Here is a 25449-nt window from a genome sequence, read left to right as displayed (position 1 = left end):
ACGAAAGGAATACCGGGCCTTTCCCATTCTTTATTAACAATGTCCGCCACCCGCTTGGGTATAGGAAAAGCTTCTGGGAGCCCCGGCACCTCTAGGAACTTGTCCATTTTACATAGTTTCTCTGGGATGACCAACTTGTCACAATCATCCAGAGTGGATAATACCTCCTTAAGCAGAATGCGGAGATGTTCCAACTTAAATTTAAATGCAATCACATCAGGTTCAGCTTGTTGAGAAATGTTCCCTGAATCAGTAATTTCTCCCTCAGACAAAACCTCCCTGGCCCCATCAGACTGAGTTAGGGGCCCTTCAGAAATATTAATATCAGCGTCGTCATGCTCTTCAGTATCTAAAACAGAGCAGTCGCGCTTACGCTGATAAGTGTTCATTTTGGCTAAAATGTTTTTGACAGAATTATCCATTACAGCCGTTAATTGTTGCATAGTAAGGAGTATTGGCGCGCTAGATGTACTAGGGGCCTCCTGAGTGGGCAAGACTCGTGTAGACGAAGGAGGGAATGATGCAGTACCATGCTTACTCCCCTCACTTGAGGAATCATCTTGGGCATCATTGTCATTGTCACATAAATCACATTTATTTAAATGAATAGGAATTCTGGCTTCCCCACATTCAGAACACAGTCTATCTGGTAGTTCAGACATGTTAAACAGGCATAAACTTGATAACAAGTACAAAAAACGTTTTAAAATAAAACCGTTACTGTCACTTTAAATTTTAAACTGAACACACTTTATTACTGCAAATGCGAAAAAACATGAAGGAATTGTTCAAAATTCACCAAATTTTCACCACAGTGTCTTAAAGCCTTAAAAGTATTGCACACCAAATTTGGAAGCTTTAACCCTTAAAATAACGGAACCGGAGCCGTTTTGAACTTTAACCCCTTTACAGTCCCTGGTATCTGCTTTGCTGAGACCCAACCAAGCCCCAAGGGGAATACGATACCAAATGACGCCTTCAGAAAGTCTTTTCTAAGTATCAGAGCTCCTCTCACATGCAACTGCATGCCATGCCTCTCAAAAACAAGTGCGCAACACCGGCGCGAAAATGAGTCTCTGCCTATGCTTTGGGAAAGCCCCTAAAGAATAAGGTGTCTGAAACAGTGCCTGCCGATATTATTATATCAAAATACCCAGATAAAATGATTCCTCAAGGCTAAATATGTGTTAATAATCAATCGATTTAGCCCAAAAAAAGTCTACAGTCTTAATAAGCCCTTTTTGAAGCCCTTATTTACAATCGTAATAAACATGGCTTACCGGATCCCAGAGGGAAAATGACAGCTTCCAGCATTACATCGTCTTGTTAGAATGTGTCATACCTCAAGCAGCAATAGACTGCTCACTGTTCCCCCAACTGAAGTTAATTGCTCTCAACAGTCCTGTGTGGAACAGCCATGGATTTTAGTGACGGTTGCTAAAATCATTTTCCTCATACAAACAGAAATCTTCATCTCTTTTCTGTTTCTGAGTAAATAGTACATACCAGCACTATTTCAAAATAACAAACTCTTGATTGAATAATAAAAACTACAGTTAAACACTAAAAAACTCTAAGCCATCTCCGTGGAGATGTTGCCTGTACAACGGCAAAGAGAATGACTGGGGTAGGCGGAGCCTAGGAGGGATCATGTGACCATCTTTGCTGGGCTCTTTGCCATTTCCTGTTGGGGAAGAGAATATCCCACAAGTAAGGATGACGCCGTGGACCGGACACACCTATGTTGGAGAAAAAACGCATATTTTCTCAAAACTTATACTATTACATTACTACTCTTTAAGATATGGGCATCAGAAAGCTCCTTGTATAAGGTAATCTCAAAGATAAATCCAGTTGAAATCAACCATCTGAGAGGGGACAGGATCCTGAAACAATGGGACTGGCAGCTAGAGTGAGGTGGTAAATATTACATTTAACATAGGGAGTCTTAAATCCCCAACACTTGTAATATAACTTTCACATTTTATTAAGGCCTAATTCAAATACAAGAAAGGTCCCCCAATTCAAACAAGCAAGAAAACAACATGTAAAATAATGAACACAGAGAAGTATTAGTAAGAAAGTTGCCTGAGAAACTCACAAACCAGCTACTATTCTTAAAAGTATCCAAAAGAGACCTTTACGAGAATATGTGAAAAACGAGAAAAATTGAGACTATTGTTGAACCAAAGAGATAAGGAGATAAGCAGGAAGTGGTGGTGATGACATGGGTTGTGTGGGATGTGGATATTCCCAGAAAAATAAGTCAGTGACTTAAAAGTGATGACACAAAGCCTGACAAAGCTGTTTAAGTTCTTTAGATTGAAGTAAAGGAAACATTGGCCCTGTCAATCACAGCAGACTAAGATGGTGGAGTATAAGTCCTGGTTATTACTCTTAATGTGGAATAAGCTGATATAGAGCAAGCAAAAATATTGCTAAAAGGCAGGATGTTAGGGAATTGGCAGATTATGAAGTTTAACAGGGTCTTTAGGAATTACATCCAAGGTCTGTGGAAGATCTGAAGAGATTCTACATTATTCCTGGGCTGTGATGACAAATCTGAGCATAAGAAAGGTCTGTGGGAAACAGAGAAGTTACAAGAAATAAACTGGCACTTCCAATGGAGCAAGAAGAGCTAATGTCTTGATGACAAGAAACTTACATGACTGAAAGTTGAGATGGTGCAACCTTTAAAGGGAGTGTTTTTAAGGCCTCAAGACTGAAAGTGGCACTAGCAGATGATAGCGGGACAAGAGGTGGCATAGAGGAGGATTGTAATGCAAATTAAAAGACTTCCCTGAGTACTGAAAGGTTAAGGCTACAAATTATGATTCCTTCTCTTCTTAGAAGACCCTTAGTCTTGGTTATGTGAACCGGAACAAATATTTGTGACAAGGTGGAATGTATGTAGAATAAAGACAAGAGGTGAAATATTTCTTCACAAGGCTGAGAGGGACATGGTTGACTGAAAGTATACGGATATTGCTAATTGATGATCAGTGCAATGAGGAAGAACCAGTCCTTATAAAAGAGACTGCAGTACCTTGGATAGCTAAAGTTTTAAACTGTGGAAGACTTCCAGTGTATAGAGAATTTAAGAATTATTCACTGTTAAAAATTTAAGTGACAGTTCTGAAGCACAGAGAAAAGCTGGCAAGGTAAAAAAAAACTTGATATACACAGTATTAACGTATGCATTTGATTCCAGAAATCCAGAAACATGCCTACCTGATGCTGAAGGGTACAGTTTATCAAATGAGCAAAGATTCTGGGAAGGGAATGTGGGGCAGCTTTTTGACCCTTGCAATCCATCGACATGAGACACAGAGCAGAGAGCTGAACCCTAGCTAGACAGGCCCTTGCAGTTGGCATGGAACAGAAATGGGGCAGCGTCATAATGTGCCATCAGATATGGTGATCCAGCAGATAAGTAGTTCTAAGGCAGTGAAACTCCCAAAGGAGAAGCCTTCGTCAAACAGTAACTTAAAAAAAAGATTGGAAGAAGAAGTTGTAGGAAGGCATGAAGTGAAGGACTTCCATTTGACGTTTCTGTATATCGCCAACCGGTTAACCGATTAGCCGTAAATTACCTTCTGTTACACATACTCACATGGCAAACGTGAAACGTTGATTTATTTAGCACAGCAACATCCATGTTTCAAATAAACCATACTGTAAAAAGCTTTGAATGATCCAATTGATAAGAAACTAAGAATAAACTAGGAATCATTTATCTCCCATTACACTTCTTCTCGACCACTTCTGCAACACATATGCAATGTCCTATCTTCTACCCCGCCCTTATTTATGTTTTTTAAGTATGTTTATATAAATGACAATTTCTGGACATCTATTTAGGGATGCTACAGGTGAACACATATTTACAATGTGGCACTACATAAAAAAAGGTTAGAATAATCTAACTTCCAATACATTTATTACTTTCTTTTCAAGGAATTGATTTTGAAAACTATTGGCTCTACAATTCGAGATATTGGTAAGTTTCTTTTAAACCCTTTGGTTGTCAGAAATGACAATGATACAGTTTTGTGCAGCCAGGGTGTTAACAAACATTCTATCAATATACTGATTGGTAGATCCAGGAGTTTTCAAGGTCTCTAATTTGAAAAGAAAATAATAACTATACTTATACATACAGAAAAATATAAAAATTGAATACAAACGCGAATTAACAACAGAATAATACGTTAGCAACTAGATGTTCTGCAGGAACAGGCTTCCAGGAAATGCTGGCGAATGACTGATCTCCATACTTTGAAACATGCATTTTCATTTTATTAATCCCGTTTGTTCTGTCCTAAACTCTGGGGCAGAGAAGAGCGACAAGGCCGGGAACAGAGATCCTGTACGCCAACATAAGGAATAACATGAATATCCTATAACTTGGTTATTTTGCACAGCTGTTGTTTCATTTAAATGATATTTATTTAGTTTGCAACGATATGTTTTATGCAGAGAATGAAAAGGTCAGCTATGGGGCTAAGCTCGAGAGGTGGGGGAACTGAGTAAGAGGGTAAAAAAAAAATATCACTAAGTTTATTACACCCAATGTTAAAGATAGGAAAAAGCTTTTTTTTCCCGTCTGCTTCAGTTCCTTATAATATTTTTTATTTTTATATTATTTAGAGATAGTTTACGTTTATTTTTTTTAAATGTATTTCTCCTTAGTGTGCATCTCTCAATGAGATCTCACTCATAACTGAATTCTAAATTGGGAAGTGTATTGTAAGACTGTTTTCCCCTTAATGTGATTCAAATCACTTGCTATACCAGCTACATATAACATGTACAGCAAAATTGCCCCTTTAGGTTTATTTTGTATATGAAATAACAATTTGCACTAATTGGAAAAACACCCAATCAAATGGGCTGAACTTGTAGAGCATCATAACTCTATATAAACGCCTCCTCGTCTATTCTATCACTGTATACACAAAGACCAATTGATCATTAATATTTGGCACCTCTCCCAGGATTGTGACTTCTTATGCACCGTCTTGTTTACATTCTTGTGTTTTTATAGCCATACTGAGTACTGAAATTGTCAATATGTGTCCGATTCAACAGGAAAAATTAACTATTTCAAATGACAAAATAAAGGTAAACCATTGAATATACTCCAGCAGGTAACATTGATCAATGAGAACACATTTAAGGGGATATTTAATCTTCTACAGCAAAAATATTTTTTTTCACTATAAGAGCAATTAAAGTCTCTTAATTAAGAAGACAGTTGGCTAGATTACAAGTTGTGCGTTAGCCTTAAAAAGCAGCGTTGGCCGGTCCCAACGCTGCTTTTTAACGCCCGATGGCATTACGAGTCTTGCAGGTACAGGTGTACCGCTCACTTTTTTGGCCAGACTCGGAAATACCGCAAATCCACTTACGTCAATTGCGTATCCTATATTTTCAATGGGACTTGCAAAGCGCCGGTATTACAAGTCTGACCAAAAGTGAGCGGTAGACCCTCTCCTGTCAAGACTGGTACCGCATTTTAAAGTCATTAGTTAAGAGTTTTACACTACAACGCTGTAGCATACAACTCTTAACATCACAAACACTAAAATAACATTTTTAACCCCTAATCTGCTGAACCGAACATCGCCGCCACTATAATAAATATATTATCCCCTAAACCGCCGCACTCTCGCATATCAAACATTAGTTAAATATTATTAACCCCTAATCTGCCGGCCCTAACATCGCCGCCATCTACCTACATTTATTAACCCCTAATCTGCCGCCCCCAACGTCGCCGACACTATAATAAAGTTATTAACCTCTAAACCTAAGTCTAACTCTAACACCCCCTAACTTAAATATAATTTAAATAAATCTAAATAAAATTACTACAATTAACTAAATAATTCCTATTTAAAACTAAATAATTACCTATAAGTGGTCCTCCAGACGGGCAGAAGTTTTCATCCAACCGGGCAGAAGTGGTCCTCCAGACGGGCAGAAGTCTTCATCCAGACGGCATCTATCTTCATCCATCCGGCCCGGGTCCATCTTCAAGACATCCGACGCGGAGTATCCTCTTCTATCAGCCAATCGGAATTGAAGGGACACCATCTTGGATGACGTCATTTAAAGGAACCTTCATTCAGTTGTCGGCCGTCGGATGAAGAGGATGCTCCGCGTCGGATGTCTTGAAGATGGACCCGCTCCGCGTCGGATGGATGAAGATAGAAGATGCCGTCTGGATGAAGACTTCTGCCCGTCTGGAGGACCACTTCTGCCGGATTCGTTGAGGACTTCTGCCCGGTTGGGTGAAGACTTCTCAAGGTAGGTTGATCTTCAAGGGGTTAGTGTTAGGGTTTTTTAAGGGGGGATTGGGTGGGTTTTCGAGTAGGGTTGGTTGTGTGGGTGGTGGGTTTTAATGTTGGGGGGGTTTGTCATTTTTTTTTTACAGGTAAAAGAGCTGATTACTTTGGGGCAATGCCCCGCAAAAGGCCCTTTTAAGGGCTGTTTGTAATTTAGTGTAGGGTAGGGTTTTTATTTTGTTTTGGGGGGCTTTTTTATTTTGTTAGGGGGATTAGATTAGGTGTAATTAGTTTAAAAAGCTTGTAATTTCTTTATTATTTTCTGTAATTTAGTGTTTTTTTCCCGTACTTTAGATAATTTTATTTAATTGTAATTAATTGTATTTAATTTAGGTAATTAATTTAATTATAGTGCAGTGTTAGGTGTAATTGTAACTTAGGTTAGGCTTTATTTTACAGGTAAATTTGTCTTTATTTTAACTAGGTAGTTATTAAATAGTTAATAACTATTTAATAACTATTGTACCTAGTTAAAATAAATACAAAGCTGCCTGTAAAATAAAAATAAACCCTAAGCTAGCTACAATGTAACTATTAGTTATATTGTAGCTAGCTTATGGTTTATTTTATAGTTAAGTATTTAGTTTTAAATAGGAATAATTTAGTTAATTGTAGTAATTTTATTTAGATTTATTTAAATTATATTTAAGTTAGGGGGTGTTAGGGTCAGACTTAGGTTTAGGGGTTAATAACTTTATTATAGTGGCGACGACGTTGGGGGCCGCAGATTAGGGGTTAATAAATGTAGTTCGGTTGCGGCGACATAGGGGGCGGCAAATTAGGGGTTAATAAATAAAATGTAGGTGGCGGCGGTGTCCGGAGCGGCAGATTAGGGGTTAATAATATATAATGCAGGTGTCTGCGATGTCGGGGGTGGCAGATTAGGGGTTAATAAGTGTAAGATTAGGGGTGTTTAGACTCGGGGTTCATGTTAGGGTGTTAGGTGTAGACATAAAAGTATTTTCCCCATAGGAATCAATGGGGCTGCGTTAGGAGCTTTACGCTGCTTTTTTGCAGGTGTTAGGTTTTTATTCAGCCGGCTCTCCCCCATTGATTCCTATGGGGAAATAGTGCACAAGCACGTTTTACCTGCTCGCCGCTAACGTAAGCAGCACTGGTATTGAGGTGAGATGTGGAGCAAAATTTTGCTCTTCGCTCACTTTTTTGCGGCTAACGCCGGGTTTGTAAAAACCCGTAATACCAGTGCTGTCTGTAAGTAAGCGGTGAGCATAAACTGCTCGTTAGCACCGCACAGCCTCTAACGCAAAACTCGTAATCTAGGTGAGTGATTGGTGATAAAGTGGATAACTTAAGAATTGGATATATTATTTAAGGTTATGACTGTAGTCTTTTTAATTGTTTTTCTGTGAGTTCACTTGGCAGAAAAATAATAAATGTTTTAATAAAAAATATAAAATAAAAAAGAGGACCTGTTACGTTTCTGTTACACTGATTTTTGTTAAACATAAAATGACATTCCAAAACAATTTACTTTTTTTTAAAAAATTAAATAGAATATAATTCATATAACTACATATATAGTATGGTATAGTTAACTATAACTACATACAGTATATAGTATATGTAGTTATAGCTATATAAATATAACTACAACTGGATCATTCACTAAATTTTCATAAATGGCATAATCAAAGACATAACTTAAATAATGCATTATATCACTGTCAGCTATTTTATGTGCCACACATAAAATTAGCTTCATTGCAGCTGCTGATTTAAGTGAGGGCAGGCAGCATACACAGGGCAGTATTTGGGTACAATGCCAATCTCTGTTGTTGCAGGACACTGATGTGCAATGTGTGGAGAATCTTTCACTGTAGAGTTGTGGCTAGACAACTGGTAACAATGTGCAGTCTGTAACATAGAAATTCCAGCCTCCAAGTTTGGCATAAAAAGAACTTTATTTTTCACATAGGGTCCAGAGCAAACAATACAACGTTTCAGGCCCTTGCTAGGCCCTTCGTCATGTATACTTGATTATACACAGGTTTGTGCTTTTTATACTCTCACCTGTTACCATGGGAGCATTTCAGACTCAATATTGACATCTTGTGGATGTAAAACAATACTACATCTCTTAGTAATTTCTCAAAATGATCCCATGGGCATAATCTTAGAATATGTATTAACATAAAACCACTTAAAAACCTATATATACAGTTAAAAAAGGAGCTCATAGCACTTAGCAGTAGGGATCAATAAATTGTAATATCAGAAAAACAAAAATCAGTTAAAAGAAATAGATTCCAGTCAGTCTTTGTTAAGACCTTTAGGGGTGAGGGATTCCAATTTATAGATCCAGAACATTTCTCTAGGGTTTTAATAAATGTTTTCTATCCCCTCCTCTCCTAGGTCTAACAATCCTCTCTATGATCTGGAATCTCAACTGACTTATATTATGAACCATAGAAAGGAAGTGAGAGGATACGGGTGCATCTTTATTCTTTCGTCTGATATTAGATTTATGTTCCGTCATCCTCTCCCTTACATCTCTAGAGGTCTCGCCCACATAACTTAATCCACACGGACACTTAAGTAAATGACGAATGTGAATCTACATGTCAAATAGTCTCTTATTTGGAATTTCTTCCCATTTATTGGATGGTGAAAATGTTCCCTTTTTATCAAAGAACTACGACTACAGTTAAGGCATGGATAATAGCCATTTTATTTGCACCTATAGTTGTCTGGATGTTAGTTCTTCCACTACCTATATCAGTATGCCCCAACATGTCTTTGATACTTTGATTTTTTCTATAAGCTACCATGGGTACTTTTTAAATTCATCCACTTGAGGATTACATTCCCTCAATATGTGCCAATGTTTTTTTAATATTACAGTGATTTTTAAGCTTAATTTATTGTATTGAGTCACAAATATCATATTATCCCTTTCCTGTTTTTTGCTTTTTTAGTTACCTGGTTTTCATTGGTGACTACATTTAGCTGTTCTTGGACTAATTTGGGGGGATAGCCTCTGGTGATGAATTTATCTGCCATTTCCTATAGCCTGTGTTTGCATTTGTTGGTATCAGATACAATTTGTCTTACCCTTGTAAATTGACTTTTTGGAATTGCCTTGAATATATTTTCAGGGTGACAACTACCATATTTTAATAAATTGTTTCTGTAAGTACTCTTGGTATATAAGTCTGTCTTAAGAAAGTCCTCTTCAATGTATACATGTGTCCAGGTATTCCATGCCTATTTCACTCCTGTTTAAAGTGAATTTTAACCCTCTCACTGAGTAATTTAGGTCCTGGACAAAGGCTAATAGGCTACCAATGTGCAATGTCAGCAAGGCTATTTTTATTGTATTATTAAAAAAAGTTAGTGAAAGAGATGTTCTTATGTACTGTCACTAACGTATGAGGACTTGCAGTCTTGGCACAAGTGTTTCAGTGCATATTCTGTTTCTTCTTTCTGACAATTTTGGTGCTTGAATTCACGTAATGTAATATATCATGTGATCAGTGATGTCATAGAATAAGTCCTATGTAAGACTATAAAAGGGACTGTTTTGTTTTCCATGTACGAAGTAGCGGAAGCTGCTCTGGAGCACTTGCGGGGCAGGTTCGCACATGCGAGGCTGCTTCCCGCAATGTAAGAAACAGCGGCCACTAGATTGCTGCTTCTTACATTCTTTGCCACCTCTCAGGATTCAAAGAGAAATCACAGAGAGCTCACTCATTTTCTCTTGGTGATTGACAGTCGCGCGAGTGAAGGGGCGATCATCTCTGCAAACGTAATGTACATTTTAAACTCCTTGCTTATGACCTTTAAATTGAATTAAATAAGCAAACATTATAGGAAAAAAGATGTGAATTAACGAGCATAAATAAGTGTACACACACAAGTTGAATGTCTTGACTGGAATGTTTTTCCTGCAACAGAAAATATTTGTTCAATATTTTCATTTCCAATCCATTTTTGTGACCAAATATACATAACAATTTAAAGCTTGCAGAATAACAATGGCTAATTTTCTTCCATGCTGTTTATCTGAATATACTGTGCATGTTAGATTTTTTTTCTCCCTAAAATGATTAGCTTAAATATTTCTACTTTATCTCTTATTTAAATGAATAAAATGAATCATCCCACATGATATACTTTAGTATACTTGTATTTGTATAAATAATATTTCATGATTAGATTGTGATCTATTGTTCAGCATTAGAGATATTAGTAAATAACCTCCTCTGCTCTGTTAGTAAAGAGAAATAAAATTATTTATTCAACCACATTAGGGATATTAATCTATTTGTATCAAAGCAGCTTGTAATGTTAAAGGGACAGTCTAGTAAAAAATAAACTTTTATGACTCAGATTGGCATGTAATTTTAAGCAACTTTCCAATATACTTTTATCATCAAATTTGCTTTGTTCTTTTGGTATTCTTTGTTGAAAACTAAACCTAGGTATGCTTATATACTAATTTATAAGCCCTTGAAGGCTGCCTGTTATCTCAGTACATTTTGAGTTTTTCACAGTTAGACAGTGCTAGTTCATGTGTGTCATACAGATAACATTGTGCTCACTTCTGTGGAGTTATCTATCAGTCGGCACTGATTGGCTAAAATGCAAGTCTGTCAAAACAACTGAAATAAGGGGGCAGTCTTCAGAAGTTTAGATACAAAGTAATCACAGGGGTAAAACATGTATTAAGATAACCATGTTGGTTATGCAAAACTGGGGAATGATTATCTTTTTCAACAATAATAATTCTGGAGTAGACTGTCCCTTTAATAATAGTCATCTGTAAGCTTCAAATCCAGAAACAACAGCTGTTTTCGATTCACATCCTTACCTGGGAATGCATTAATATCAATAACGGCATGCTGGCCGGTCTTGTTGTTTATTATAATATCAATACCAAAGAGGGAGATGCCCAGAGCCTGCCGCAGGGCCTTGGAAATACCACGAATTACATCATCACTGGGTCTCTCAAATACACCTTCAACTTTATCAAGCTGTTAAACAAGAATGGACACAGAATTTAATGGGATTGTGGTTAAGCAGCAGAAACAAACATTGACATCAACTTATTCCAACTACTATATTTTTAATATAACAGTATCTAGACACAGTTGCAAGATCCCTAACTACTACCTTGAGGCAAGATATCTCTGCCCATAACATCAAGGTGCAAGAAAACAGGAGCTAGTGACTGGGGTAAGAGTTAAAGTTATGACAGAGATTGCTGACATCCAAGGGGTTAACAGGAGCTTCCCCCCCCATTGTCAATGTCACCTGCAACATTTCTGTGGTCAAATTATATCTACAGTATAATATGGCTGCAATATTGCCATTAGAATGTCTGCAGGAGGTCTGTGCAAGGGTTAGAGTTGACTTATTTTCATGACATTATGCGCGTGTGGCCATGTGACCCACATGCACAATAGAGCAGTGAACTTGCTGCCCTCAAATGCTAGGCCTGCTGTGTGGTTGCATCGGTCGTTCTTTCCCCCTCAGCACATAAAACTCATGACGCTCTCTTGTCTCCTCTCCCCAGCATTGCAGATCTTTGGTGGGAATGATTTTCTATCCCAGGACATTGGGAGGATAGCCCAGGACAAGAGATAAACCACTAGATTCCAGGACTGTCCAGTGGCAACCCTAACCATGGTATAATTAATATGTCATAAAGAGAAAACACAACGTAATACACTGACACCAATGAAGTCAAGCTCAGATTCCCACAGGGACGTACACTCTAGGCTATAATATTCTTTCTTCATAAAACACAAAACTAATATACAATTAGCAATATTAATAAAAACATTTTTTTTTAAAAGGGACATATTTAAAAAAAATAAAAAATGTCTTAATATTTTTTTTGTATTGAGGTTATATGCAATAACAACAAAGATGCAATGTACACTTACAATGGAATGAAGGATAAAGTGGCATATCACATGATTATATAGGTGGTACAGATATACAAAAATATGTGGACAATAGACGGAGTATTATACAATTTTGCACGATTAGATTATAAACAAACATTTATATTAATAAGCATATAAATCCTTTTCAGCTGTGTGCATACATAAATGAATCCTCATTTTCCTCTCAAGTCACATGTGGCCTCTTTTGGACCAGACAAAGCGTATATCTCTAGAGAGGGAAACTAGAAACCAAAACTTAAATCAAATAGGGCCACTTTTGCTTGAGCGGATCTCACGCTGCCTCGGCCGCTGGCAGCATGATAGCAACTGACAAAAAGAAATGCAAAGGTCCAGGTTTTGAGTGAGTTCATCTATCTCAGACCTTTTAAGCTAACTTAAATTTCCATCAAGTAGTAATAACATGAAATCCTGAAGTAGAGCGAAAAAGTGCACAACCTCCTCACTGTATACTAATAGTCAGACAGCGTGCTGCTCTATATAGCAACTTTAAGGCAAGAAATGTGATGCTAGTTTGAACTTTCCTAAGGCATCCTATAAAAATAAGAGCATATGTAGACTGTATGCATATACATGTTCTGTATATAATAGTGTCAGACATATTAACAAGAAAAATCCAACTATCAAAGTGCATATCTGAGTCCCTAGTAAGGTGAATTACAATAACATACTTTCCAACAGATAGCCTCTAACCAACTAAGCTAAATAGTAAACAGGGTGTTATAAAATTAGTTCAGACTTGTTGAGTCCTCCTGTGGATCCGGCGAATAGCCTTCATATTTTTCCAGTTGGTATGGGGTAAGACGAGATCAACAGTCAATATTGCACATCATTTGTCTGGTAAGCTCGAGAAACAAGGTCCGTTGCGTATAAGACAGTCAACCAATTCCTCTCCTACTATTCTTAGGTGCGGGTACAGCTTCAGGATGAGGTGGGCCCATAAGCTTGATGTTAGGCCGTTTATTGGCTAGGGGACAACCTCTCTGGTCTGTTGCTGTAGTCGGTGTCTCTGGTCGTATCCTGAGGTCGGGGCTGGCCATGTTACTCCTACCTTTTGATGCGGGTGAGTATTCAGAGATCTGGGTTCCGTATTGGGGAGTGAATCCAGTGGGTTCTATGCTGTCTAGCTGTGTGAGCGGCTGATGTCTCACAGGGAGGCATGACTCGTGATGGCGCGTCATGGAAGACTGTAGCCCTACAGAACTCAGTCAAGCTCTGGGTGATGACGCTCTCATTGCAAGGCTCAATAGGATTAGCAGTGTGCAGTAGTGATCCTGCGCCATCTTGGGAAATATTTTGTGTAGTTAGTGTACCGCACCACTGTGTAAGTAGTGTGCGCAGTCCAGATAGGTGATCTCTCAGCAAGTCGCATACCTCTTCCTCAAGCGCCTTGTCCATCCTTATTGTTAGGGAAAAGGATTGTACAGGGTTTCCTTCTACGAGAATGGCGTCCTCAATGCCAGCTGCCACGTGGTCTTTTCCAGCAGCTGCCTGAAAAATATATGTAGACGGTGCTCCCAGAGTTTCCGGAGAATGGAGAATAAACTCTCAGTTGGGGATCAAGTATATAGTTCACAAATATTATAGAATTTTAGGTAGAAAACTCCCTAAAATCTATATTAAACTATATTAACTCTGGGAGCTCCTGTAGTGTGCGTCTGGTCGCTTCAGCAGTCGGCTCCGCCCCATAGTTAAAAATGTTATTGCGCATGGATGCATTTCAGTTTGGAACAAAAGCATTTTTGCAATATCCTTGTATTAGAAAAAATGTTTCTCTTAAAAGCTATTAGTGTTTTAGTGGCATCATATGCTACACGTTACCCATACACCACCACTGTTTAGAGAGTCGTTATTGACATGATACATGACCCTGTTGGTTCTCTGAGCAGGCATAGAGTTTTAATGAAGGTGCATGGGTCACAGAGAGCATGTGAGCATATGCCTCTGGAACTGTAATAGCCTTTACTAGAAGCATTTTAATAAGTATATTGTATAGAAGCATATTTACATTTTGATTATGAGGTGTATTTAAAAGGTACATAGAACCCCAAATTGCATTATTCAGATAGAGCATGCAATTATAAAAAACTTTACAATGTACTCCTATTAGCTAATTTGCTTTGGTTCTTTTTGTTATCCTTTGTTGAAAGGCACAGCTAAGTAGGCTCAGGAGCAACAATGCATGTCTGGGAGAAAGCTGTTGATTGGTGGCTGCACATATGCCTGTTGTTATTAGCTAAGCTCCCAGTACTGTTCATTCAACAAAGGAAACCAAGAGAATGAATTAAATGTGATAATAGAAGTACATTGAAATGTTCTTAATAAGTTCTTAATGTATGCGCTAGCTGAATCATGAAAATGTTTTTTTTTTTGTTAATAATAGGGCAGGGAAATTCTGTCAATGCAGCATAGACGGTGTGAAATTTAAATGCAGAAGAGCTCTCTTGTGCAATCCTGAATTCTGCTCTCACACAACAAATCGAGCAAGAGCAGTCAATCACCCTGGTCTGAAGACTCAGGTGGGATTTTAATCTGCCACCTCTGAGCTGGTGGGGAGGTTAGGAAGCAGAGAATGCTGTCTATACTAATTATGATCATTATCTATCCATGATTATTATTCCACAGATAATACATACTGGGTTTTTTTGTAACCTTTATGATGATGACATTTAATATTTTTTAACAAAATGCATAAGTACCACACAATTAGATAAAAAACTCAGTGGTTTTATTTAAAACACTGTGTAATTACAAAACTGTTCTGTTGTCTCATGTCTAACATACTGCTAAGTTTTAAAGATTTCTGAATGTATTTTTTGCAGCAATTCTTTTTAAGTGTCCAACCCTCCTACGCATGCTAATTGTGCTATTTCAAGGTGCCAAAACAAACTTGTAATTGGAGTATCTTTATCTTATCACGTCTGCTAGGTCCCCTTAGGGACAGATACATAGCAGGTTCTGTGTGCTACACAAATTCTAAGAACTGGGGGAAACCCACATTAAAGGAAAAGGGAGCAAAATAAATAATACTGCAAAGATGTTTTATTTCCAACAAACATATTATATTAATAATTATCTCAAGTTGTTTTATGTCTAAGTATTTTTTTTATAATACCCCTTTTCATTTTTTTTCTTTTAAATTTAAATATTTATCTTCTAATTTTTTTTTTTTTTTAACAAGAAATAATGATAGAGCCTCCGTATTTTTCCTACTTAAAGGGACACTGTACCCAAAAAATTTCTTGCGTGATTCAGATTGAGCATGAAATTTTAAGCAACTTTCTAATTTACTCCTATTATCAAATTTTCTTCTTTCTCTTGGTATCTTTATTTGAAATGCAAGAATGTAAGTTTAGATGCCGGCCCATTTTTGGTGAACAACCTGGGTTGTCCTTGCTGATTGGTGGATAAATTCATCCACCAATAAAAAAGTACTGTCCAGAGTGCTGAAACCAAAAAAAAGCTTAGATGCCATCTTTTTCAAATAATGATAGCAAGAGAACGAAGAAAAATTGATAATAGGAGTAAATTAGAAAGTTGCTTAAAATTGCATGCTCTTTCTGAATTACAAAAGAAATTTTTTGGGTACAGTGTCCCTTTAAATTCCTATTTTCCATTACAAATATTCCAATCAAATCGTTCTTACAGGACAATCATTTAAAAACAATAAAAAAACATAATTTATGTAAGAACTTACCTGATAAATTCATTTCTTTCATATTAGCAAGAGTCCATGAGCTAGTGACGTATGGGATATACATTCCTACCAGGAGGGGCAAAGTTTCCCAAACCTCAAAATGCCTATAAATACACCCCTCACCACACCCACAATTCAGTTTAACGAATAGCCAAGAAGTGGGGTGATAAAAAAGTGCGAAAGCATATAAAATAAGGAATTGGAATAATTGTGCTTTATACAAAATCATAACCACCACAAAAAAAGGGCGGGCCTCATGGACTCTTGCTAATATGAAAGAAATGAATTTATCAGGTAAGTTCTTACATAAATTATGTTTTCTTTCATGTAATTAGCAAGAGTCCATGAGCTAGTGACGTATGGGATAATGACTACCCAAGATGTGGATCTTTCCACACAAGAGTCACTAGAGAGGGAGGGATAAAATAAAGACAGCCAATTCCTGCTGAAAATAATCCATACCCAAAATAAAGTTTAACGAAAAACATAAGCAGAAGATTCAAACTGAAACCGCTGCCTGAAGTACTTTTCTACCAAAAACTGCCTCAGAAGAAGAAAATACATCAAAATGGTAGAATTTAGTAAAAGTATGCAAAGAGGACCAAGTTGCTGCTTTGCAGATCTGGTCAACCGAAGCTTCATTCCTAAACGCCCAGGAAGTAGAAACTGACCTAGTAGAATGAGCTGTAATTCTCTGAGGCGGAGTTTTACCCGACTCAACATAGGCAAGATGAATTAAAGATTTCAACCAAGATGCCAAAGAAATGGCAGAAGCTTTCTGGCCTTTTCTAGAACCGGAAAAGATAACAAATAGACTAGAAGTCTTACGAAAAGATTTCGTAGCTTCAACATAATATTTCAAAGCTCTAACAACATCCAAAGAATGTAACGATTTCTCCTTAGAATTCTTAGGATTAGGACATAATGAAGGAACCACAATTTCTCTACTAATGTTGTTGGAATTCACAACTTTAGGTAAAAATTCAAAAGAAGTTCGCAACACCGCCTTATCCTGATGAAAAATCAGAAAAGGAGACTCACAAGAAAGAGCAGATAATTCAGAAACTCTTCTGGCAGAAGAGATGGCCAAAAGGAACAAAACTTTCCAAGAAAGTAATTTAATGTCCAATGAATGCATAGGTTCAAACGGAGGAGCTTGAAGAGCTCCCAGAACCAAATTCAAACTCCAAGGAGGAGAAATTAACTTAATGACAGGTTTTATATGAACCAAAGCTTGTACAAAACAATGAATATCAGGAAGAATAGCAATCTTTCTGTGAAAAAGAACAGAAAGAGCAGAGATTTGTCCTTTCAAAGAACTTGCGGACAAACCCTTATCTAAACCATCCTGAAGGAACTGTAAAATTCTCGGTATTCTAAAAGAATGCCAGGAAAAATGATGAGAAAGACACCAAGAAATATAAGTCTTCCAGACTCTATAATATATCTCTCGAGATACAGATTTACGAGCCTGTAACATAGTATTAATCACAGAGTCAGAGAAACCTCTTTGACCAAGAATCAAGCGTTCAATCTCCATACCTTTAAATTTAAGGATTTCAGATCCTGATGGAAAAAAGGACCTTGTGACAGAAGGTCTGGTCTTAACGGAAGAGTCCACGGTTGGCAAGAGGCCATCCGGACAAGATCCGCATACCAAAACCTGTGAGGCCATGCCGGAGCTACCAGCAGAACAAACGAGCATTCCTTCAGAATCTTGGAGATTACTCTTGGAAGAAGAACTAGAGGCGGAAAGATATAGGCAGGATGATACTTCCAAGGAAGTGATAATGCATCCACTGCCTCCGCCTGAGGATCCCGGGATCTGGACAGATACCTGGGAAGTTTCTTGTTTAGATGGGACGCCATCAGATCTATTTCTGGAAGTTCCCACATTTGAACAATCTGAAGAAATACCTCTGGGTGAAGAGACCATTCGCCCGGATGCAACGTTTGGCGACTGAGATAATCCGCTTCCCAATTGTCTACACCTGGGATATGAACCGCAGAGATTAGACAGGAGCTGGATTCCGCCCAAACCAAAATTCGAGATACTTCTTTCATAGCCAGAGGACTGTGAGTCCCTCCTTGATGATTGATGTATGCCACAGTTGTGACATTGTCTGTCTGAAAACAAATGAACGATTCTCTCTTCAGAAGAGGCCAAAACTGAAGAGCTCTGAAAATTGCACGGAGTTCCAAAATATTGATCGGTAATCTCACCTCCTGAGATTCCCAAACTCCTTGTGCCGTCAGAGATCCCCACACAGCTCCCCAACCTGTGAGACTTGCATCTGTTGAAATTACAGTCCAGGTCGGAAGCACAAAAGAAGCCCCCTGAATTAAACGATGGTGATCTGTCCACCATGTTAGAGAGTGTCGAACAATCGGTTTTAAAGATATTAATTGAGATATCTTCGTGTAATCCTTGCACCATTGCTTCAGCATACAGAGCTGAAGAGGTCGCATGTGAAAACGAGCAAAGGGGATCGCGTCCGATGCAGCAGTCATAAGACCTAGAATTTCCATGCATAAGGCTACCGAAGGGAATGATTGTGACTGAAGGTTTCGACAAGCTGCAATCAACTTTAGACGTCTCTTGTCTGTTAAAGACAGAGTCATGGACACTGAATCCATCTGGAAACCCAGAAAGGTTACCCTTGTCTGAGGAATCAAAGAACTTTTTGGTAAATTGATCCTCCAACCATGATCTTGAAGAAACAACACAAGTCGATTCGTATGAGATTCTGCTAAATGTAAAGACTGAGCAAGTACCAAGATATCGTCCAAATAAGGAAATACCACAATACCCTGTTCTCTGATTACAGACAGCAAGGCACCGAGAACCTTTGTAAAAATTCTTGGAGCTGTAGCTAGGCCAAACGGCAGAGCCACAAACTGGTAATGCTTGTCCAGAAACGAGAATCTCAGGAACTGATAATGATCTGGATGAATCGGAATATGCAGATATGCATCCTGTAAATCTATTGTGGACATATAATTCCCTTGCTGAACAAAAGGTAAGATAGTCCTTACAGTTACCATCTTGAACGTTGGTATCCTTACATAACGATTCAATATTTTTAGATCCAGAACTGGTCTGAAAGAATTCTCCTTCTTTGGTACAATGAAGAGATTTGAATAAAACCCCATCCCCTGTTCCGGAACTGGAACTGGCATAATTACTCCAGTCAACTCTAGATCTGAAACACATTTCAGAAATGCTTGAGCTTTTACTGGATTTACTGGGACACGGGAAAGAAAAAATCTCTTTGCAGGAGGTCTCAACTTGAAACCAATTCTGTACCCTTCTGAAACAATGCTCTGAATCCAAAGATTGTGAACAGAATTGATCCAAATTTCCTTGAAAAAACGTAACCTGCCCCCTACCAGCTGAGCTGGAATGAGGGCCGCACCTTCATGTGGACTTAGAAGCAGGCTTTGCCTTTCTAGCTGGCTTGGATTTATTCCAGACTGGAGATGGTCTCCAAACTGAAACTGCTCCTGAGGATGAAGGATCTGGCTTTTGTTCTTTGTTGAAACGAAAGGAACGAAAACGATTATTAGCCCTGTTTTTACCTTTAGATTTTTTATCCTGTGGTAAAAAAGTTCCTTTCCCACCAGTAACAGTTGAAATAATGGAATCCAACTGAGAACCAAATAATTTGTTACCCTGGAAAGAAATGGAAAGCAAAGATTATTTAGAAGCCATATCAGCATTCCAAGTTTTAAGCCATAAAGCTCTTCTAGCTAAAATAGCTAGAGACATAAACCTGACATCAACTCTGATAATATCAAAAATGGCATCACAGATAAAATTATTAGCATGCTGAAGAAGAATAATAATATCATGAGAATCACGATGTGTTACTTGTTGTGCCAAAGTTTCCAACCAAAAAGTTGAAGCTGCAGCAACATCAGCCAAAGATATAGCAGGTCTAAGAAGATTACCTGAACACAGATAAGCTTTTCTTAGAAAGGATTCAATTTTCCTATCTAGAGGATCCTTAAACGAAGTACCATCTGACGTAGGAATAGTAGTACGTTTAGCAAGGGTAGAAATAGCCCCATCAACTTTAGGGATCTTGTCCCAAAATTCTAATCTGTCAGACGGCACAGGATATAATTGCTTAAAACGTTTAGAAGGAGTAAATGAATTACCCAAATTATCCCATTCTTTGGAAATTACTGCAGAAATAGCATTAGGAACAGGAAAAACTTCTGGAATAACCACAGGAGCTTTAAATACCTTATCTAAACGTTTAGAATTAGTATCAAGAGGACCGGAATCCTCTATTTCTAAAGCAATTAGTACTTCTTTAAGTAAAGAACGAATAAATTCCATTTTAAATAAATATGAAGATTTATCAGCATCAACCTCTGAGACAGAATCCTCTGAACCAGAGGAATCATCAGAATCAGAATGATGATGTTCATTTAAAAATTAATCTGTAGGGAGAGAAGTTTTAAAAGATTTTTTACGTTTACTAGAAGGAGAAATAACAGACATAGCCTTCTTTATGGATTCAGAAACAAAATCTCTTATATTATCAGGAACATTCTGCACCTTAGATGTTGAAGGAACTGCAACAGGCAATGGTACTTTACTAAAGGAAATATTATCTGCTTTAACAAGTTTGTCATGACAATCAATACAAACAACAGCTGGAGGAATAGCTACCAAAAGTTTACAGCAGATACACTTAGCTTTGGTAGATTCAGCACTTGACAGCGATTTTCCTGTAGTATCTTCTGACTCAGATGCAACGTGAGACATCTTGCAATATGTAAGAGAAAAAACAACATATATATAAAGCAAAATTGATCAAATTCCTTAAATGACAGTTTCAGGAATGGGAAAAAATGCCAAAGAACAAGCTTCTAGCAACCAGAAGAAATAAAAAATGAGACTTAAATAATGTGGAGACAAAAGTGACGCCCATATTTTTTCGCGCCAAATAAGACGCCCACATTATTTGGCGCCTAAATGCTTTTTGGCGCCAAAAATGACGCCACATCCGGAACGCCGACATTTTTGGCGCAAAATAACGTCAAAAAATGACGCAACTTCCGGCGACACGTATGACGCCGGAAACGGAAATAGAATTTTTGCGCCAAAAAAGTCCGCGCCAAGAATGACGCAATAAAATGAAGCATTTTCAGCCCCCGCGAGCCTAACAGCCCACAGGGAAAAAGTCAAATTTTAAGGTAAGAAAAATGTTAAATTAAAATGCATTATCCCAAATATGAAACTGACTGTCTGAAAATAAGGAAAGTTGAACATTCTGAGTCAAGGCAAATAAATGTTTGAATACATATATTTAGAACTTTATAAACAAAGTGCCCAACCATAGCTAGGAGTGTCACAGAAAATAAGACTTACTTACCCCAGGACACTCATCTACATATAGCAGATAGCCAAACCAGTACTGAAACGAGAATCAGCAGAGGTAATGGTATATATAAGAGTATATCGTCGATCTGAAAAGGGAGGTAAGAGATGAATCTCTACGACCGATAACAGAGAACCTATGAAATAGACCCCTTAGAAGGAGATCACTGCATTCAAATAGGCAATACTCTCCTCACATCCCTCTGACATTCACTGCACGCTGAGAGGAAAACCGGGCTCCAACTTGCTGCGGAGCGCATATCAACGTAGAATCTAGCACAAACTTACTTCACCACCTCCATCGGAGGCAAAGTTTGTAAAACTGAATTGTGGGTGTGGTGAGGGGTGTATTTATAGGCATTTTGAGGTTTGGGAAACTTTGCCCCTCCTGGTAGGAATGTATATCCCATACGTCACTAGCTCATGGACTCTTGCTAATTACATGAAAGAAAATAATTATTCTTCCCTTCCCATAGCATCTGAAATGCTTTATTAGGAAAACAATCCCAAACCTATTTCTATATACTGTAATAAACAACGTAAGAGATGTTGCTATTCATTTTTGTGCGTACCTGTTGGCTGCAAGGAAGAACTAAATTGCCAGCAATGATTTCTCCTGTGAAGAGTTATGATTGCTGACAAAGAGTTTCAATACTCTGAGAACAGGCTTCTGGCAGATCTAACAAATTAAATCAAACTAGTTCTGGGATAAAGAAACAAAACAAGATCATCTCTTCACTGTAAAACAGCTGCATCAACCTTTACGTGAGCACAGGAAAGGCACTCCCACTACCCACAATCCCCAGTCATTCTTTGCCTGTGTAACATTGTAGGTGATGTGCGAAGGTGTCTGAAGAAATCACGTTGTTAATCCTTTAATGGGTACTTTTCCCTACAAGCAAGGATTGGGGTTATGCTGTGTCCATGTAATTCTGTTTAGTAAGAGTAATGGTGGCTTTTAGCAGTTGGAAGACGGCGAGGTGGTCTTTGCTTACCACCCAACATTTTTGCTACCCCTATATAGAAAACCAGGGTTGGTTACTCTATTTTTTCTTTATCTACAGGTCTGTCTCAGTGATGATTCTGTCACACATGTTTGCTGTACCTGCCCTACAGTGGATCCACAGGTAAATGGGTTTACCTTCTAGGTGACAAGGATGCAGCACTTAGGAGTTCCTTGTTATGAAGAGGGAAAAAAAAGGATACTTGGAGAACAAGATGGATCCTTTGGGACAGAATATCCCTTTTAAAGGTTGGGAATTAATTGGGCAGCAGTTCAGGGCACTGTTCTGTCATGTGAAGGCTTTATTTGTTTGCACAAGTTTACCTTTTATTTAGTTTGGGTAATATCTTTTTAAGAAAGTTGTTGGACCGCACATTACTTTTGAATTTGCGATCATGTGACTGCTCTGTTACTTCCTAACTGCTGAACAGTTTGTTTCTAGCCGACTGTTTGGAAGCTGGATTTTCTAGGAGACAGACCGGATTTTCTGGCAATAGATAATTTTTCCTGCCTGTCGTTTCTCTCTCAAGTTTGCAGCTTTCTAGGATCTGCAGTTTGAACAGGATTTATCTGCTGGTGTGGAGTGTGGATTGGATTCCTGGTTACCGGTTGGGCGAGTATTTCCAGCATGACTGGAGTGTAGAGGTGCCGGTTTTAATAATTATTTATCTATGCTTAGAATTGTATTCTAATTTTTATATTGAAATTAGAGTATAAGGGAAATAAAGGGCTATCTTATTTACTATGGAAGCTGATCCCAAGCTTTCTCTGTCATTTGATAAATGTATTGTGCAGATTCCCAGGTTATACCTCCTGTGCAATTTTGTTCCCCTTGCCTTAATAAGGTTTTATTATCTAAGGATAAGGATTCTTTATCTAACCCTTCTTTTTCTCAGGTTAATGCTGTTCAAGGGATGTCTCAGCCTTCTGCTAACATGTCCCAGTCTTTGACAGATTCACATGCAGTGCCCTGCGGTTTCTCTCAGTCAGTCTCTGGGAATGTTTGTTTGTCTAAAGATTTCGCTTTGCAGTTGACTTCTGCAGTTTCTGCAGCCCTAAGTGCTTTACCTAGTTCTGGTAAAAAGAGGAGGAAATCTAAGAACATTTCTATGGTTTCCGATTCCGCCAAGACTGATTTGGCTTTCTCAGTTATCTAGCGAGGATCATTTCCCTGCAGCGTCTAAGGGGGAGATCTCTGATTCATAATCTGCAGTTCCTAGTACAATAGATTCTGAGGAGGTTAATTATAGATTTAAACTGGAGCATCTCCGTTTACTTTTGAAGGAGGTTTTAGCTACTTTGGATGACTCAAACTGTTGCAGAGGCTCCTAAAAAGGCTAATAAACTAAATATAGCTTTTTATGTCAAACCTAAATCTGTGGACATTTTTCCTGTTCCAGATCGCATGTCTGACATATCTTAGGAATGGGAGAAGCCGGGTGTTCCTTTTTTTTTTTGTAATTTATTTTTATTGAGGGTAATAAAGTATACAACATACAGGTTACTCAATGAAACATATACACATATAACGACTAACATGAATATCTCACAGTATAGTAGGCAAACTGGGGAGCAACCTCTCCACCACCCTCTATTTTTGTCCCTCCATAATTGCTCAGGCCGTTTTTGGACCCTTGATTACACATCACACTAACTGAGGGGTTTAGCAGGATATAGACCACTTTTGTGCCTATAGATATCTATCACATAGAACAGTGTTTTTCAACCAGTGTGCCGTGAGAGATCCTCAGATGTGCCACGGCAGACTGACAACAGTGTAACATATTTTTTAAACTTTGCTTGTTTTTTACTCCTAGTGCAGGGGTAGCTTGTAGGAGGCATGGCATAACAGCACAATACATACAGTATGTGTGCGTATGTGTATATATATATGCTGTATTAGGCTACAATGTGTGATTTTTTTAAAATTTTGGGATGGTGGTGTGCCACAGGATTTTTTTAATGTAAAAAAGTGTGCCACGGCAAAAAAAAGGTTAAAAATCACTGACATAGAAGACACAGAAGCAATTATACAAGTCTGGCATAACTGGTGATAAGTAACATTAAATAGGTATCTAAGGTCGCTACACGGAATCACATTAAGCCCTTATAGATATTCAGTTTATGGGGGGACTTAGTTATACAGATCATATAATAACAAAAAATTAAAGGACCAGTCAACACATTACATTTGCATAATCAACAAATGCAAATTTAATTTAACCTGAATGTCCCTTTAAATGACCCCACAGAAGATTTACTAAGGATCAGCTGTAATATGTCTAATAAGAACTCACACATGCTTTAGTTCAAATACACTTTGACAGGGAGTTATATACAAAAGACCAGGACCTCCCCCACCGCTAAAGTGGGATTTAGACAATGCTATCCAGAGGCAAACCCATAGTTAGGTCTATCATTAAATGCTGGGATTCTCCACACAGAGACAATTCTAGGGCTAAATATTATGCTCATGTAGCTTATCCAGAACTGTCTAGTAATTATTACATACAATTGTGGTGCATTAAACATTGCACAATTACCTATTTAAGACAACAAAAATGATTATAATACTATCATGTGAAAAACATCATACATTCACAAAGTACAGTAGCTAATTTGTTATGCAATGAAAATCCTCTCAGGAAGGTCCTCCAGGACTGTCTAGTGATCGTTACACACAGCAGTGGTGCACTAAACACCACATAAGTACATATTGAAGGCAATAAAAATGTCTATAATACTATCATGTGAAAAACATCATACATTCACAAAGTACAGTAGCTAATTTGTTATGATCTGAAAATCCTCTCAGGAAGGTCCTCCAGGACTGTCTAGTGATCATTACACACAGCAGTGGTGCACTAAACACTTCACATTTACATATTTGAGGTAATATAAACGATTGTATTACTATCATGTGATAAACATCATATATTCACAAAATACAGTAACTGATTTGATATGCTCTGAAAATCCTCTCAGGAAACCATTTGAGTGTCCCATAAGTCCAATGTCCTTAAAGTCTTTGCTAGGTGGATATTCAGGCCTAAAGGCCGTCGCTTAGCCGTATCTTT

General features: G+C 38.0%; 1 protein-coding gene across 4 annotated transcripts in view; it reads right to left on the bottom strand.

The window, feature by feature from the left end:
- Positions 1 to 25449, bottom strand: part of ITPK1 (inositol-tetrakisphosphate 1-kinase) — a 509696-nt gene that overhangs the window by 9567 nt on the left and 474680 nt on the right. For all 4 annotated transcript variants that reach the window (XM_053697538.1, XM_053697536.1, XM_053697537.1 and 1 more), the window contains one exon: positions 11182 to 11344. In XM_053697538.1, coding sequence (XP_053553513.1) covers positions 11182 to 11344 — 163 coding nt within the window. The remainder of the gene's footprint in view (positions 1 to 11181; positions 11345 to 25449) is intronic.

This window comes from Bombina bombina, chromosome 1 (assembly GCF_027579735.1).
Source record: "Bombina bombina isolate aBomBom1 chromosome 1, aBomBom1.pri, whole genome shotgun sequence".
Taxonomy (NCBI): Eukaryota; Metazoa; Chordata; class Amphibia; order Anura; family Bombinatoridae; genus Bombina; species Bombina bombina.
Note: the sequence above shows the minus strand (reverse complement) of the source record. Positions and strands in the feature narration are given on the sequence as shown.